The sequence below is a fragment of the Zea mays genome, chromosome 1, assembly GCF_902167145.1.
Source record: "Zea mays cultivar B73 chromosome 1, Zm-B73-REFERENCE-NAM-5.0, whole genome shotgun sequence".
Classification (NCBI taxonomy): Eukaryota; Viridiplantae; Streptophyta; class Magnoliopsida; order Poales; family Poaceae; genus Zea; species Zea mays.
Window position 1 is genome coordinate 224,617,544 of NC_050096.1, and position 13,865 is coordinate 224,631,408.

At 44.4% G+C, this 13,865-nt stretch overlaps 1 protein-coding gene across 4 annotated transcripts in view; it reads left to right on the forward strand.

Annotated features, from left to right (window-relative positions):
• Window positions 1-3,632: 3,632 nt before the first annotated feature.
• Window positions 3,633-13,865, forward strand: part of LOC103643333 (uncharacterized) — a 69,006-nt gene continuing 58,773 nt past the window's right edge. For 3 of the 4 annotated variants that reach the window (XM_008666491.4, XM_008666493.4, XM_020546709.3), the window contains exons 1-4: window positions 3,633-3,875; window positions 4,438-4,535; window positions 4,739-4,968; window positions 6,092-6,259. In XM_008666491.4, the coding sequence (XP_008664713.1) occupies window positions 3,767-3,875; window positions 4,438-4,535; window positions 4,739-4,968; window positions 6,092-6,259 (605 nt within the window). In that variant the 5' untranslated portion in view covers window positions 3,633-3,766. The remainder of the gene's footprint in view (window positions 3,876-4,437; window positions 4,536-4,738; window positions 4,969-6,091; window positions 6,260-13,865) is intronic. The other variant, XM_008666492.3, reaches the window with a different exon arrangement.

Genomic DNA, 13,865 nt, shown 5'->3' on the forward strand with positions numbered 1-13,865 from the left:
TCCACGCACTGGGAAGAAGGAGCGACAGATTGGGGATAGGGTCATAGGGATAGGAGGGAGGCGCTAGGGAGCGGGGAGATAAGAATGAGAGAGATATTTTTTTTCTTTTTCTTTTTTCTTTTTACACAATAATCCGCATATATCCACGCTCTGAGATTTGGACCTAATATTAGGGTTTAAACGAGATTTAACTTGGTAAAATCAAACGACATTGGCGATGACATTAGAGATTTCTCTTAATATAACTTGGATCCGATAAACTCATCTGCTATCCGAATGCTGAGATCATAGCAAGAAGCAACATACCAAACCACGACATCATCTTCGATGTTTTAGACTTCTTGATTCGATTTGAAACCCAATAATTTTATTTGCGGTCTGAATACCTGATTCCACGACCACAGATAATTTGCTAAAAAAGAAAAACACAATTGTAAACTCTCAAACACAGTTTCTCGGTTAATGTCGAGGTCTCGATTATAAAAGTCAAGTGTTTTCTAATTCACTATCGCTTGACCAAGCGATCGAAACAACATAAGATTTATCGTCGAATTCTAATAAATTTATTTGGAACACAGATCGCAACAGTGGATCGAGCTTCCAAATTCGTATTCATTTAATCGATTGATTTTAAATAGGAGCAAGACTCGATAGCTCACAGAATAAATACGTTCTGAAGCTCGTAAACCATTTAGATTAATCCAAATGAACAGAGATGAAGACAATATCAAAATCGTGATAGGTGAAGATGATTAGGGCATAGAGACCATTATTCTCACCGACATCCTGCACTTAAGTCCACATTTGTTGATAAACGTATAGTAACACCTAGAATGTTACACGACAGGGAAAAATGACAGTATAACCTTTTAATCGTGTCAGTCTCATATCAAATGGTACTCATTTCGTTTTTTATTTGATGTTTGTTAGTATACATTTTGAACTATCGAGCGTCAAATAAAAAATAAAGATAGTACAAATTAAGATCGAATTTGTTGTCTAATGTAGTACATATTGGCCAAGATAAAGTGAAGCAAATAAAATACAACAAAAAATAACAACAGAATCAATGAAACAGAAGCATCTTAGCATTACCATTGATCATGTCTATGCAGTCAGGATGATCATCATCTGTGTATAATAAGGAAGAACAAATTTAGGGCATATCATCTTTCATGCCATGGGCGAACTCCTCGGTGACGCAGCTGGCAATATCTTGAGACCGTCTAGTGGGAGTTGCACCTTGAGAATGACGACACAGGCGATGAAAGTCATTGATGAACGGGCCAACGAACATGGGTGGGACGAAGCCGTAGTCCACCTCAGAGGTAGGGCGCCAGCGAGGGAGGTTCCACCTAATTCGTTGTGGCCGCTGAGGACAACGTCGCCAACATGTGAGGAGGAGCTGTCAAGAATGGGAAGTTAAGGTTAATATACGACACCAACAACGAGAAGGGGAAGCACTTGTGAGGATTACGTGGTTGGTTACACACGCAAAAGATAATTGGTTGTTAGAAGAAACGTGGGGGAGAAAAATAGATCTACGCACGACGTCTTCTATGATGATGCGATGGTGTGAAAGAATCTGAACAAGTGAGGCGAAGACGAAGAAAGATATAGGAGGATGATGGAGTGCTCATGGTGGTTGTATGGTTAATTGCGCATGCAAAGGAAAAGAATTATCTTATCTAGTTGTTAGACGAGACGTGGGAGGAGAAAAACAGAAGGGTATTTTTGTAAAAATATTGGCGCATGACAACTGTCGAAACTGGTGATTTTTATAAGAGTTGAGATTTTACCATTCAAACATATGTGCTGTGTCGGAGCGTAGGCCAATTTAAGGAGCTGAGAGGTCCATAATAAGAGTGTTTTTTTACAGACGAAAGAGATCATTCCTAAACGTGAGCTAGGGGATTGAGGGATGAATATTCGATATTCCCTCTTTTTAAATTAAAATTTGTTTTATCTAATTAATAAATTTATAAAATACTTGATATATGTGTTTTATATCTATACTATATTTAAAGCACCAATTTCAACGGTCGTTCTGCATCATCTTTTTACAAAAAAATCCTTACATTTCTTCTAAATCAACTCAACGTAAAATATTTAAAAGCGGTGCAGGAGGTGGGGTTTGAACCCACGATCGTCCCGCGTCATATTTTTATAAAAAATCCTTATATTTCGTCTAAATCAACTCAACATAAAATATTAAAAACGGTGTAGGAGGTGGGGTTTGAACAAACAACATGATGGAACAAGGGTGGGAGAATTTTGGTGAAGCTGTCTAACAAGTAGAACATCATAATCAGGTGTTTATAATATTGAATATAAATTGTGTGTATATATGTATATATGATTTTTTGTAAAATAAAAAAAAATCGTGTCGGGTCGAGGCTAGGCACTATTAAATGGGTCGTGTCTCGGGCCAGCTCGCTAGATATGACTCATTTGGCCATCTATACCTCCGCACAATAATGATGGTTCTCGCCTCAGTTGCCACCACCTCGTTCGCCATTCTACTTCTTTTCTCTCTCCCCTCATGTCTCCACCTCCGCGCCACCCCATTCTCGGCAAAGAGCGTAGGAGCATGCGCCTCCTCTCCGTATTCGTCCGACACCAGCCCTGACACTGACTCGCGTAGTGGCTATTGCACGTCCACGAGGACGTTTCATATCATGCGCGCACCATCGTTTTCGCCGTCGTCAGACGTCCCGTTCGTCTTTCCGGCCTTCGCCCTGTTCTTCCTCCCCAACCTGCTGCCCCCGCCCACGGTCGCAGCCGTGAGCCGACCGACGCTCGTCGACGCGAGTACGGGGCGAGTCGGTCATGCTCCTGGCCTTGTCCTTGCGTGCCGTCGAGGAGGACATGGTGGTGCATGCCACATTTAGATTATCTTGACAATGAGGAGTCCAGGTCTGAGATATTGGACAACCAAGGCCCGTAGTGTGACAGAAGTCGACATATGCTACAGAGTTGGTGGTGGTGTTGTGTCGCTTCGGCGGGTCCAGGGCTGGGAAGACACTCGCATTCTCTCGCCCTTCTCGGATTGATGCCTGGTGCGGGTGCCTCTCAGTTTAGAGTTGCTTCGGCTGAGCTTCTTTCTCTGCTTGCGTGCTCTCTCCCTATATATCTAGCGGTATACTACCTATGTCGCCTCCAGATGCTCAGGTCTTCGTCGTGTCTTTCTCCGGCAACGAACATGTCTATCCGCCTCTTCCCTTCCGCTATTGCTCTACGAAACCTTGGAAGTGGGAGAGATGAGGGATGGTGATATCTGATTTGCTGCCTATGGTATCCGTGCGTTCATAAAAATGCAAAGAGCGGAGACAATCAATAAAAAATCTTGAGATATTTTTAGTGGATAATCGACTAGTATGTGTTTAAGTTTATCTTTATCTATTTCAATATATACATAAAAACTAAGAGCTAAAACCACTATTATTTGGACAAAGGAAGTAAATAACAAGATATTTTGAATAGAAAACAGCCTCTTGCTCTTGTTCGGTTTGTAAGGGATAGAAAGGGTTGGCGATTAAGTCTCTTTCAGTCAAAAAAAAGGAAGGATTTTTAATCCCTTAATTCCCTCTAATCACTGTACAAATCTCTCTAATCCCCTTGCTGCAAACAACAAGACCGTAGGTATTTCTGCTGGCTCGCTGATGGAAACAGTGGAAACGCAGGTCAACTAGTCTTACACCACAGGAGAGCAACCGTTTAGAGACTTCGGGTAAGACACGAGCCCAATACCACGGCCCTGCCAGCGATGGCCACATTGGCGCCACCGGCGGTGGAGGTGGAGCCGGAGGCCGATGCCATGGCCCTGGCGTCGGAAGCCGCGGCGCCTGAGCTCCCATCGTCGCATTCGCAGCTCGGTGAGCAGATCCCGTGTTTCCCTTTCGTTTCGAGGGATTTGCGTTAGTAAATTGTTGCGGGTTTCAACTAAACTGAAGATCCTGAAAACACCAGCTCCATTTTAATTCAGGGACTCAGGTAAAGGTTTCCAAGTTTTAAAGTCTGGTCTGAGCTACGTTAACACTGATTGTGGGGGTTATGGTACTAAACCTGTTTGGGAGGAGTGTCAGTCCCTGTCTAGTATGTCGTTTTGTACCACTTTGTTTGTCTTGGTTAAGAATTCAGCAATTGTTGCTACCGACATCTTAAATGGAGATCATGTCTGATTGCCCATAGCACTGTTAACTCTTTAAGTAGGTTTTAGCCTTTTAGGGCTTTGTTAGTTTTTCTAGTACTTCGTCCTGTGGGTTCTTTGCTAATTATTTTCTTGAGTATCAACAAGGTATTTTCACTAACAAGCATGAAATGAAGCTCATTTCATGTGATTAGGTGGAATCTTTTGTCTCTGCTCATCTACTGACAGTTGGTACTGGAGTTGTATCTGAACAATGCATTGAACATGACTATTTGCTTCTATACCAGATTTTTTCAAGACCAGAGTTCAATTATTGTGTGAAAGTAACACGAGAGATTTTGATGCTTGGGTATCATTAATAAATGCTGCAGAGGGAACATCAGCAGTAAGTGGAATCTTTCTTAGTGTTTTATTTAATTTTCATGCTTTGCTACTGCCTCTCTTTTTTTTCCTCATGTGTTGTCCCATGAGCACATACAGAGATTGATAGATTGATGTGTTTTCTTTGAGTTCTTTCAATGGTTTTGAATTCTGTGCCAATTCATATTACAAATGTTCATCTGGTTTCTGATGATAATATTCTTTCAGGATGACATAGAAGTTATGAGCTTGGTATACCATAACTTCTTGTTGGAATTTCCTTTGTGCTACGGTTACTGGATCAAATATGCAGCTCATAAGGCACGACTATGCACAACCAGATATGTAATGGATGTTTATGAACAAGCTGTCCATGCTGTACCTCATTCTGTTGATATTTGGGTCAACTACTGTGAGTTTGGTATATGTGCATTTGAAGAACCTGCTCATGTCAGAAGGTGAAGGAAACATCAGTGTGATCTGTGGTTGGAATCAAATTTTCTTATTATTTACACTAATGCGAAAATTTTCATGACAATTAGTCTTAGCATTTTATTCCTTTCCCATTTTGATCTTTATGCGTAATTCTTAACATATCATGTTAGCTTGTATGTTTTAAATGCCACAAACTGAGAATTTGGTCAGCTGTAATTTTTTTATTAATTCCTAACTTCGCCCTAGTAGATAGAATTGAAAGATTAGGGCGAAAGAACATCGATTTGGCAAATGGTTACTAGAAAAATATGAGTATTTTTTTATATGGAGTGAAGTTTCAATACGGGTATCAGATCAGACTAGGGAGGTTTTGAGAAATGATGATCAAAGAAGTGAAAACCTTGGAAAGATAAACAACATATTGCTGGTAAACCCTCATTAAAATATTAAGCGTTCAAATCTCTCTGTTCCCTCCCCCACTCAATCCATCCACTAAAAAAACTCGACCGGGGAGGGAAAGACCGCCCTACCGGTATTATATTAAGAAGAGACCGAAACATGGTCTCGACCAAGAAAATCCCCGAACCTTGGGCCCCATCACTAGCGGGCCGTACACCGCCCACTCTGCAACGGTCCAACCGGAGGGTGGCGCTCAGGATGTAATCCGGGAGCGGGCGGAGCGCAGCGAGGTGATTTTTTTAACCAAGCCAGAAATTCGCCCCCGAGGGGGATTGAACCCAGGACCTAGATGTGCTACTCGGAAGCCTTAACCATTACACTAGAGACCCTTTTGCCCCAATCCATCCACTCAGATTGAATTTTGTTGTTTAGACTTATAAGCATCATAACCTGATAAAGTTTTCATGTCTTGAAATTGGACTATACTGAAATTGTGACAACATTCTCTTTTAGAATTAACCTGTAATGTGAAATGGAAGCATCTTGTTTAAATGGATACCCGTGACATCTCAGAATTCAATATGGATGTTGCCTTCAACAAATTATAATTGTGCAAAATGTTGAATAAACATCCTTTGAATGTTTTGATATAATGTCGACCCTTTTCTTATGTGGTCAACTTATTCTCAAGTTTTATCATGTGTAAGTTGTGCAAATCTTGTACTAATACCTCTTCATACATGCCAGTTTATTTGAGAGGGCTTTATCTCTTGTTGGAAAGGACTATTTGTGTTATCACCTGTGGGACAAGTATATAGAATTTGAAAGCTCTCAGAAGCAGCTGATTCATCTTGCCACCATTTTTATCAACACACTAAAATTTCCCACAAAGAAGTTGCACATGTATTATGAAAGGTATATCCTCATATGATATCACAATGATTTAGCATTTGCACTTCAGGAATTATGGTACTCCAATTAGGCTGCTCTCACAATATTATTATTACTTATGAGTATGAAGGGTTTGGCTGCTGCTCCTGTTAGTTGTTATCCTCGCTATTTTACTCTTTTCACTATTTCTTAGAAGAAGCCTCTCCGCATTTGCGGGCGAAGACTTGCCCCAATTTATCCCTTGCCCAGACCCCACTCATGTCGGAGCCTCTGGCTTCGGGTCTGCCCTTAACTAATGGTAAATGATAAAACATAACTTCTTTTCTGTTGTGCTTTGACCCTGAATTATATTATTAATATGATTGACAACCTGGTTATGCAATAGTAAACTGTATTTTGAGTTAGTCAATGCATAACTGACATTAAACTATCATCTCCTCCTGATATGTGGATACAATGGCAAATAGCTAACCTCTAGTTACTATTTACAAAAGAATACACTATGATGTTCTAGAAATCTAATAATTGTACTTCAACTAGAATGAAATATTTTGTAGACCATAGCAAAGCGCAAACCTTATTGAAAGAGAATGAGATTGCATGGAATTAGTAGGTTGATTGATTGAGATACCTAGTGTACATATATATAGGGGTGAGGAGGTCTTGTGGTTTATAGAAACAACAACAATCAGATCTCAATTCTCTCTAACCAAATATACACAGGGCTGGTCGGTAGTTAATGCCTGGCGTAGGACTATAGATGTCCAAATGGGTGGGCCGTGCCGGCCCGGCTGAGCACGGCAAGGCCCGACACGGATTGGGACCGTGCCCGCCCGACTCGGATTAGCTAGCGGGCCATGCCATGCCGGCCCACGGGCCCCAAGCGAGGCCCAGGCATGGCCCGCTAGGTTAATAACCGTGCCGGGCCGACCCACGGCCCGACGGGCCCATAACAGTATATGACGTTTAAATGATAAAATATCCTAAAAATATGCATATTTGAGGGTTTAAACCATATTTATTAGCTCTAAATATTTATTTACACCCATATAACTAACAAAAAAACACATGTTTCTTGCATTTTATACTCTATATTCAAGTATAACATATGTATTTATATGAAAAAATAGAACCGGGCCGTGCCGGGCCTAGCCCGTCGTGCCACACCTCCGGCCCAGGCCGGCACGGGCCCGGTTCACAACGTGTCGTGCCAGGTTTGGGCCGGGCCAAACCCGTGCCGGGTTTCGGGCCGCCCGGCAAGCCCGACCCGTTTGGACATGTATACATAGGACCCACACATGCAAGCCATATTTGGCTATCTAACATGCCCCCACAGTTGAAGCATCGGTAGAACAGACGTTTAGACTGGACCAAACTTCTCTGAAGACTGACAAAGGCATCATCTTGGTAAAGATGTCGGTGAACTAAGATATCATAGGGACATAGAGGGCACGAACATCATCAAGTGCAAGGCGCTCCAGAACAAAGTGTAGATAAATCTCTATGTGCTTGGCGCGGTGGACATCATCAAGTGTAACGCGCTCCCGGACAAAGTGTAGATCAATCTCTACATGGTGAAGATGTCGGTGAACTGAGATGTCATGTGGACATGGAGGACACGAACAGAGCCCACAGATTGTGGCCCGTGATGCGAGCAGAACGGTGGCCCACTGACCAAGCGCAGGTACGGGGTGGGGAGTCGAGACAACTATAATGTGACTAAGAGATGCACTAGAGGTGGTTAATCTAGGGCGTCGGGTGACGCACGTGGCTGTGTGATGGTGCCGTAAGCCGCACATGGCCTTACGGTAGATGCATCAAACACAATGATGGTGCAAAGGGGACCAACACAAGATTAGTGAAATCCTCCAGGAAATCAAAGGACACTCGTCTAGGAGAAGGATCCTCAGAAAAGGGAAAGGACTCTTCAAAGATCACACGACGAGAGATGTGAGACGATCTGCGTAAGGATGAAGGCAAAGGTAGCCCTTGTGGTGGGGGGAGTTGCCAAGAAAGACACAAGACAGAGAGGGGCAAGTTTTGAGCAGCGGTGGCAGTAAGGTTGTGATAACACTTGCAACAAAAAACACATAGATGCTCATACAATGGCTGAGTCCCCAAAAGGGAGAGATGTGAGTAAGAGTCGCAACCCAAAACGTGGGAGGAACACTAGCTTGGAAGAGGAGGGAGTGAACAACATTATTTGTACAATGGATAATGCGTTCAACTTGACTGTTCTGAGGAGAGTTGTAGGGGTAGGACATGCGCCAGTGTATGCCGTGGGAGAGGAAGAACATGCGAGCGCTGGGGTTATCAAACTCGCGGGTTGTCACATTGAACCCCCTTGATGGTGACACCGAACCAGGTACAAACATAGGCAAAAAAGTTAGAAAGAGTGGAGAAAGTGTCATACTTAAGTCGTAGCGGAAACACCTAAAGGTAATGCGAGCAGTCATCAAGGACCAAATAATACTTGTGATCATAGACACTAGTAATGTGTGAGGTCCAAAGATCACAATGTATTAACTTGAAAATTATGAGTGGCATGTGATGATGGCACATGAAAGTGAAGTTGTGTATGATGACCGAGCCAACATGCATGACAAAGAGTGTCACTAGCACTTTTATTACAAGGAAGACAAACATTGTGCTAGCTTGGAGAGGACTGCAGGATCATGGTGACCGAGACGCTGATGCCAAACGAAGGAGGTGGTGGCAACATGGAAGGTGGAGGCCGCAAGTTACAACGAGTAAAGGGGACTAGAGCTGTCACACCTGATGATCTCTCTCTGAGAGGGAAGAACGTTCACATAACAACCAAAAGGGTTAAACTCTAAAAACTCGACCTGCGGGGGGTAAGACAACCCTAAGTATTGTATTAAGAAGAAGACCTTCTCACACAGGTCGAGAAAACCCCTGAACCCCTGCCCCACCCATACATAGCGGCGTCGAAGCCCATGTGAGGACGACCACGATCGGGACTGAGGCTTAGACCTGTGCTTTGGCGTGGGACAGACCAGGGGATTTTTTAAGCACATCCTGAAATTCGCTCCCACGGGGAGCCGAACCCAGGACCTGAGGAGTGCTACTCAGACCACCTAACCAACTCGGCTAGAGGCCCTTTCGCAAAAGGGTCAAATTCTAGAACGGTTATTGCTGGAAGTGAAGTGGCTGACAGAAATGAGGTTTTAATAAGGTTCGGGGGAAATGAGAACATTATTAAAATGAAGGCTCTGAGGTAAATTAGCGACGCCGATGGTGGTAACGGGAAGTAAATGTCTGTTACCAACAATAATGTGAGGGGGAAAAAGAAGTGAGGGTGAGTATACCAGCGTCGACTGTCATATGAAGGTGGCACTGAAATCAAAATACCACCCATTTTATCGTGGTCTAGAAATTGGCAGCAAGCCTATGCTGATCCTAACCGGGCAACCCATAGCTACTGAGGAGGCACACCTCACTGGTGGTCCATGTCCTTGGGGCCGAGCCAAGAGAGCATGCGACTGCGGGGCTGGCTCATGCGCCATCCGGATCCGTGGTCTAGGCCACATCTAAATGGACTTGGACCACACTTGCCACCATGCTTGTTGCGCTTGGCATCATGGCCTTTAGAGTCCACAATCGCTTACTGTTGGGGTTTCTAGGTAGGCGGTGTAGCAGGGGCAGAAATGATAGTTGGGGAGGGTGCGAGTCCATTGGGGCCTGTGGTTGTGGTGAGCGCCACGGTGTGAGCTATCTTCGTCATAGCCATCTCCTCGGGCTGTAGGTCGTGCCTCGTAGAAATGTAGGGAGGGGGTTGGTCCTCCGAAGATGAAAACTGAGGGCAGTGAAGTGCTCGTTGAAGCCACGAATGATGCTGGGGATGAGCGTGCATTCAGTGATGGGCTTGCTGGGCTCGCTGAGCTTGCAGAGGTCCTATGTCATGCACTTGGAGCGTCGGTAGTACTCGGAGACCGTGATGTAACCTTGGGAGGAGCAAAATTCTTGGTTGGCGAAGAGCACACATGTCATGCGGTTCCCAAGGAATTATGAATTGATGGCGAGCTAGGTGGCGTGGGTACCAGCGCCATGCTCGGAGATAGCGTCGCCAAGGTCATTGGAGGTGCTGTCGGTGAGCCACGTTCACATGACAAAGTCCATGCACGTCCAATTGGGAGATTGGGGCGCGACTGTGGCAGAGAGAACGTGCTGCTGCAGGGAAAACTTGTCGACAATGAGGAGGAAGAAATCCTGCCATCTCGCAAGGAAGGCGGAGTTGAGGCCGAGGGTGAGGGGCATGAGGACACATATATTTTGCACGACAACTTCCTATGCATGTAGATTGAGGAGTGCTGTCGCCTCGTGGTGAAAAAGGGCCTTGAGGAGAGGGGGGTCGCTGGCGTGAGTGCCAGTGTTGGTGACGATGTTGTCGATGGCATCATCATCGTCCTGTTTGGGCTCGACTGTCGTGTGCTCACGAGTAGCGAGGTTGAGGGTGGCCCGAAGGCACGCGTCAGCCGCATTGCGCTTTTGCTGGGCAAGCCTTGCTCTCGGCTTCTTGGGCGTTGTGACAACCCTCCCAAGTTACCAAGCCCATATGCACCAATCCTTGCCATTAACTGCCTCAGATGGCTGTGCACGTGTACCGGGTAACTTAACAAGGCTATCGAGTTCATCAACTCGAACTCATCATCCCAAGGATCTCCCACATAACATGTACATTACAGCAATTACATTTGATACACACATTGGAGATAGAGCGGAAGACTTTACAAAATAGATTTTACATTTCCATAGCTCAAGTTTTACATGATAGAAAGAGTTGTAATTATTTCAAGTCCTGATAGTACACAAAGTGCATAACTTATTACAACACTTGGGAAAGGTGAAGCCTTTCCATAAAAAATACACCTAAGCATTAAAACCTTCAAGGCCTCCACAAGAAGCGACTATCAAGAGCTACAGATAGCAAGAACCCTTCCTGCAACAACATAGGGAATAAAACCATGAGTATGCAATTACTCAGCAAGACTTACCCGACTAAAGGAAAAAACTCTCAAGGGTATGCTGGATTTGGGACTCAAGGTAAAGCTTATCAATTATCGAAGACCTTTTTGGCAGAAAAGCTTACTACTAGTTGATCCCTAAGCCAAGTTTTATTTCACAAGTTAGGTATTTACCTAAATCTAGATTTTTCCTAATCTAGTTCAAGCACTTGGCCTATACTAGATGCATTTTATCCATACTCATATTTCACTTGCTAACTACGATGATGGTCATCGGGATGAATCTCCATAACCGAGGAGCAATGACGATTCGAACCGATTATAACCAGCTGGGGATCTCTAACCACACGACATATGTAGCACTTAACCCTTGCATATGCCAACCGTTCCCACGGAGTCGTCCACTACATAAACAGGTCCGCGCCATCCGAGAGCACATTACCCTACCAGGCGTGCTACTATGCCAGGAGGGTACATGCTACTCTCGCCATCTCTCCACTTCCAGTGCGCGATTGTCTCTTCACGTATGTAATAGCCGGGTTCTAGCTTACCCTGTCCCATACCAGGGTATGTGGCTAGTTGCAAAGTCTCAACCACAACAGGCCAGTCAGCGGTACAGTCCTTAATCGACACAGACGGACGACCTTGTCTGCTCAGCGTCTGGTCTTGATTTATTCAAACCATTTTCCCATTTTTGGTACTCGACAGGGGTACTCTTTTCAGATGATGAACCCATCCGGAGCCCTGATGAACTCATCATCATAAGTTTTCTTTGACTTTTGAATCAAAAAGCCCATAACCAATGTTACACATTATTCTTTTTGAAAAACAAACGATTTTTGAGTTTCTAAGCAGTAATAATTCTTTTTATAAAACAGGGATTCAGGAATTTCCAAGGAATGGTAATGCATCAATTGTTTATCACACAACTCCTATCACCTAATGCATCATATAATGTGATAAAACATTTAAAACACAAGGAAGGGGCAAATGCACCGGGGCTTGCCTTATTACAGGAGGAGATCTGAGATCTATCACGATAATCCACCACTGGATCAGCAGAACTGGAGCAGGCTCCTTCACAAATCACTTCTTCTTGGTACTCTACATGAAATTCCATGATTATGAATGGCTGTGCATATGCTACTAGCAAGGAAGGTATTACGAAGCATTACAAAATTATAATTACAAGCTATCACCACAAGCCATAACTACCAGGGAGCTTCTTATCCTTAGAACTCATCTAACCATCCAAAACTTGCTAAGCAACTCCATTTTTTTACTAAGTCATTAGGTGCTTTAATCACCCAACGATAAAACTCTTTTTCCTTTTTGACCAACAACTAGTTTGCCAAGCAAATCTTGTCCAAACAGTTCCAAACTTTACCCAAGGGTTCATATGCTCAAGATAAGCTTACACATATTTTCCTATAATTTTTAGTGCTCTATTTTTATTATTAAAATTCACATAAGCTCATTTAAATTACTTTTTATTCACCTAAAAATATCTAGCTGCTACAAAAATCTCTAAAATATTTTTACCAGAAAGTGCTTGATTTTATACACCTAACAAAATTTGTCCTGAAATTTTATCATTTTCTATGATTTCTGGCTTAATTTCCAATCTCAGACAAAAGAAAAGGCAAAATACTGAACAGTTCTGGGCCCCAAACCAGCCCAGACGGCCCGTGCAACAGGACAAGTTGGCTCATGGCCGGCAGCCCGCGCCCTGCGCTGACTCTTTTGTGCAAAAGCCCTCGCAACTTTGCCTAATCAACCCGAGACCAAATCACTATTTGCGTGGGTCACTGACAGCAACACATAAGCCCTTTGGTTTTTCTTCTTTCACAGAAACTCGGCCACGACTCCGCCGCGGGGAGCTCCGGCGAGCCCATGCTGGATTGGCCACGGCGGCCGACATAGTCTATGGCGACGGCATCAGCACACCCATGAACCGAAGCAAACTCAGTCACGTGCTCAACCCAACCGCGAAGATTCTAGACCTAGGTTACCGACGACGGTTGCAGAAGGGCTGGACCGACGATCCTACTCTCGTGACCACCGCGAGGTAGAGCTTGAACGAAGGGCGTGGGAAGCTTCAACAACTTATGAGGGTCTCGGTGCTCGCGTTAAGTCGATCGGGGACAACGTAGGTTAATTGGTCCACGCGGAAGCTGTCCACGACGCCAAATTGAGACGTCGCAACCCCGTTCTATGCAACATGCAACAGTAGAGCTAGAAATTCCAACTGGGTGAGCTTCACTAACCTTTGGAGAGCACGGAACGAGAACCACATGAGCATGCAACGGTCTGGAACGCTTTGGCCACGGCGAGGTGGTGGTTTCGGTGGTATGGTCACCACTCACCAGGCTGGGCGTTGGCTGTGAAGAACAAGGGCAAATCGACCTGGGGATTGAGAGGGGAACTCAAGCCGCAACACAAACTGCAGAGGTACCAAGGGACCAGCTAGAGCTCACGAACAGCAGGGTTCTCTGGATCAGCAATCAAGTAAAAGCAATAAGAAAGTTAGGGCAGGGTTCCCTGAACTTAGCCAACACTTGATGAAGAGGGACTCCAAGGGTGCCAGCACTGCATGGCTGATACACGTGGATGCCCAACCCAAATAGCAGGCCACCCACAAGCTC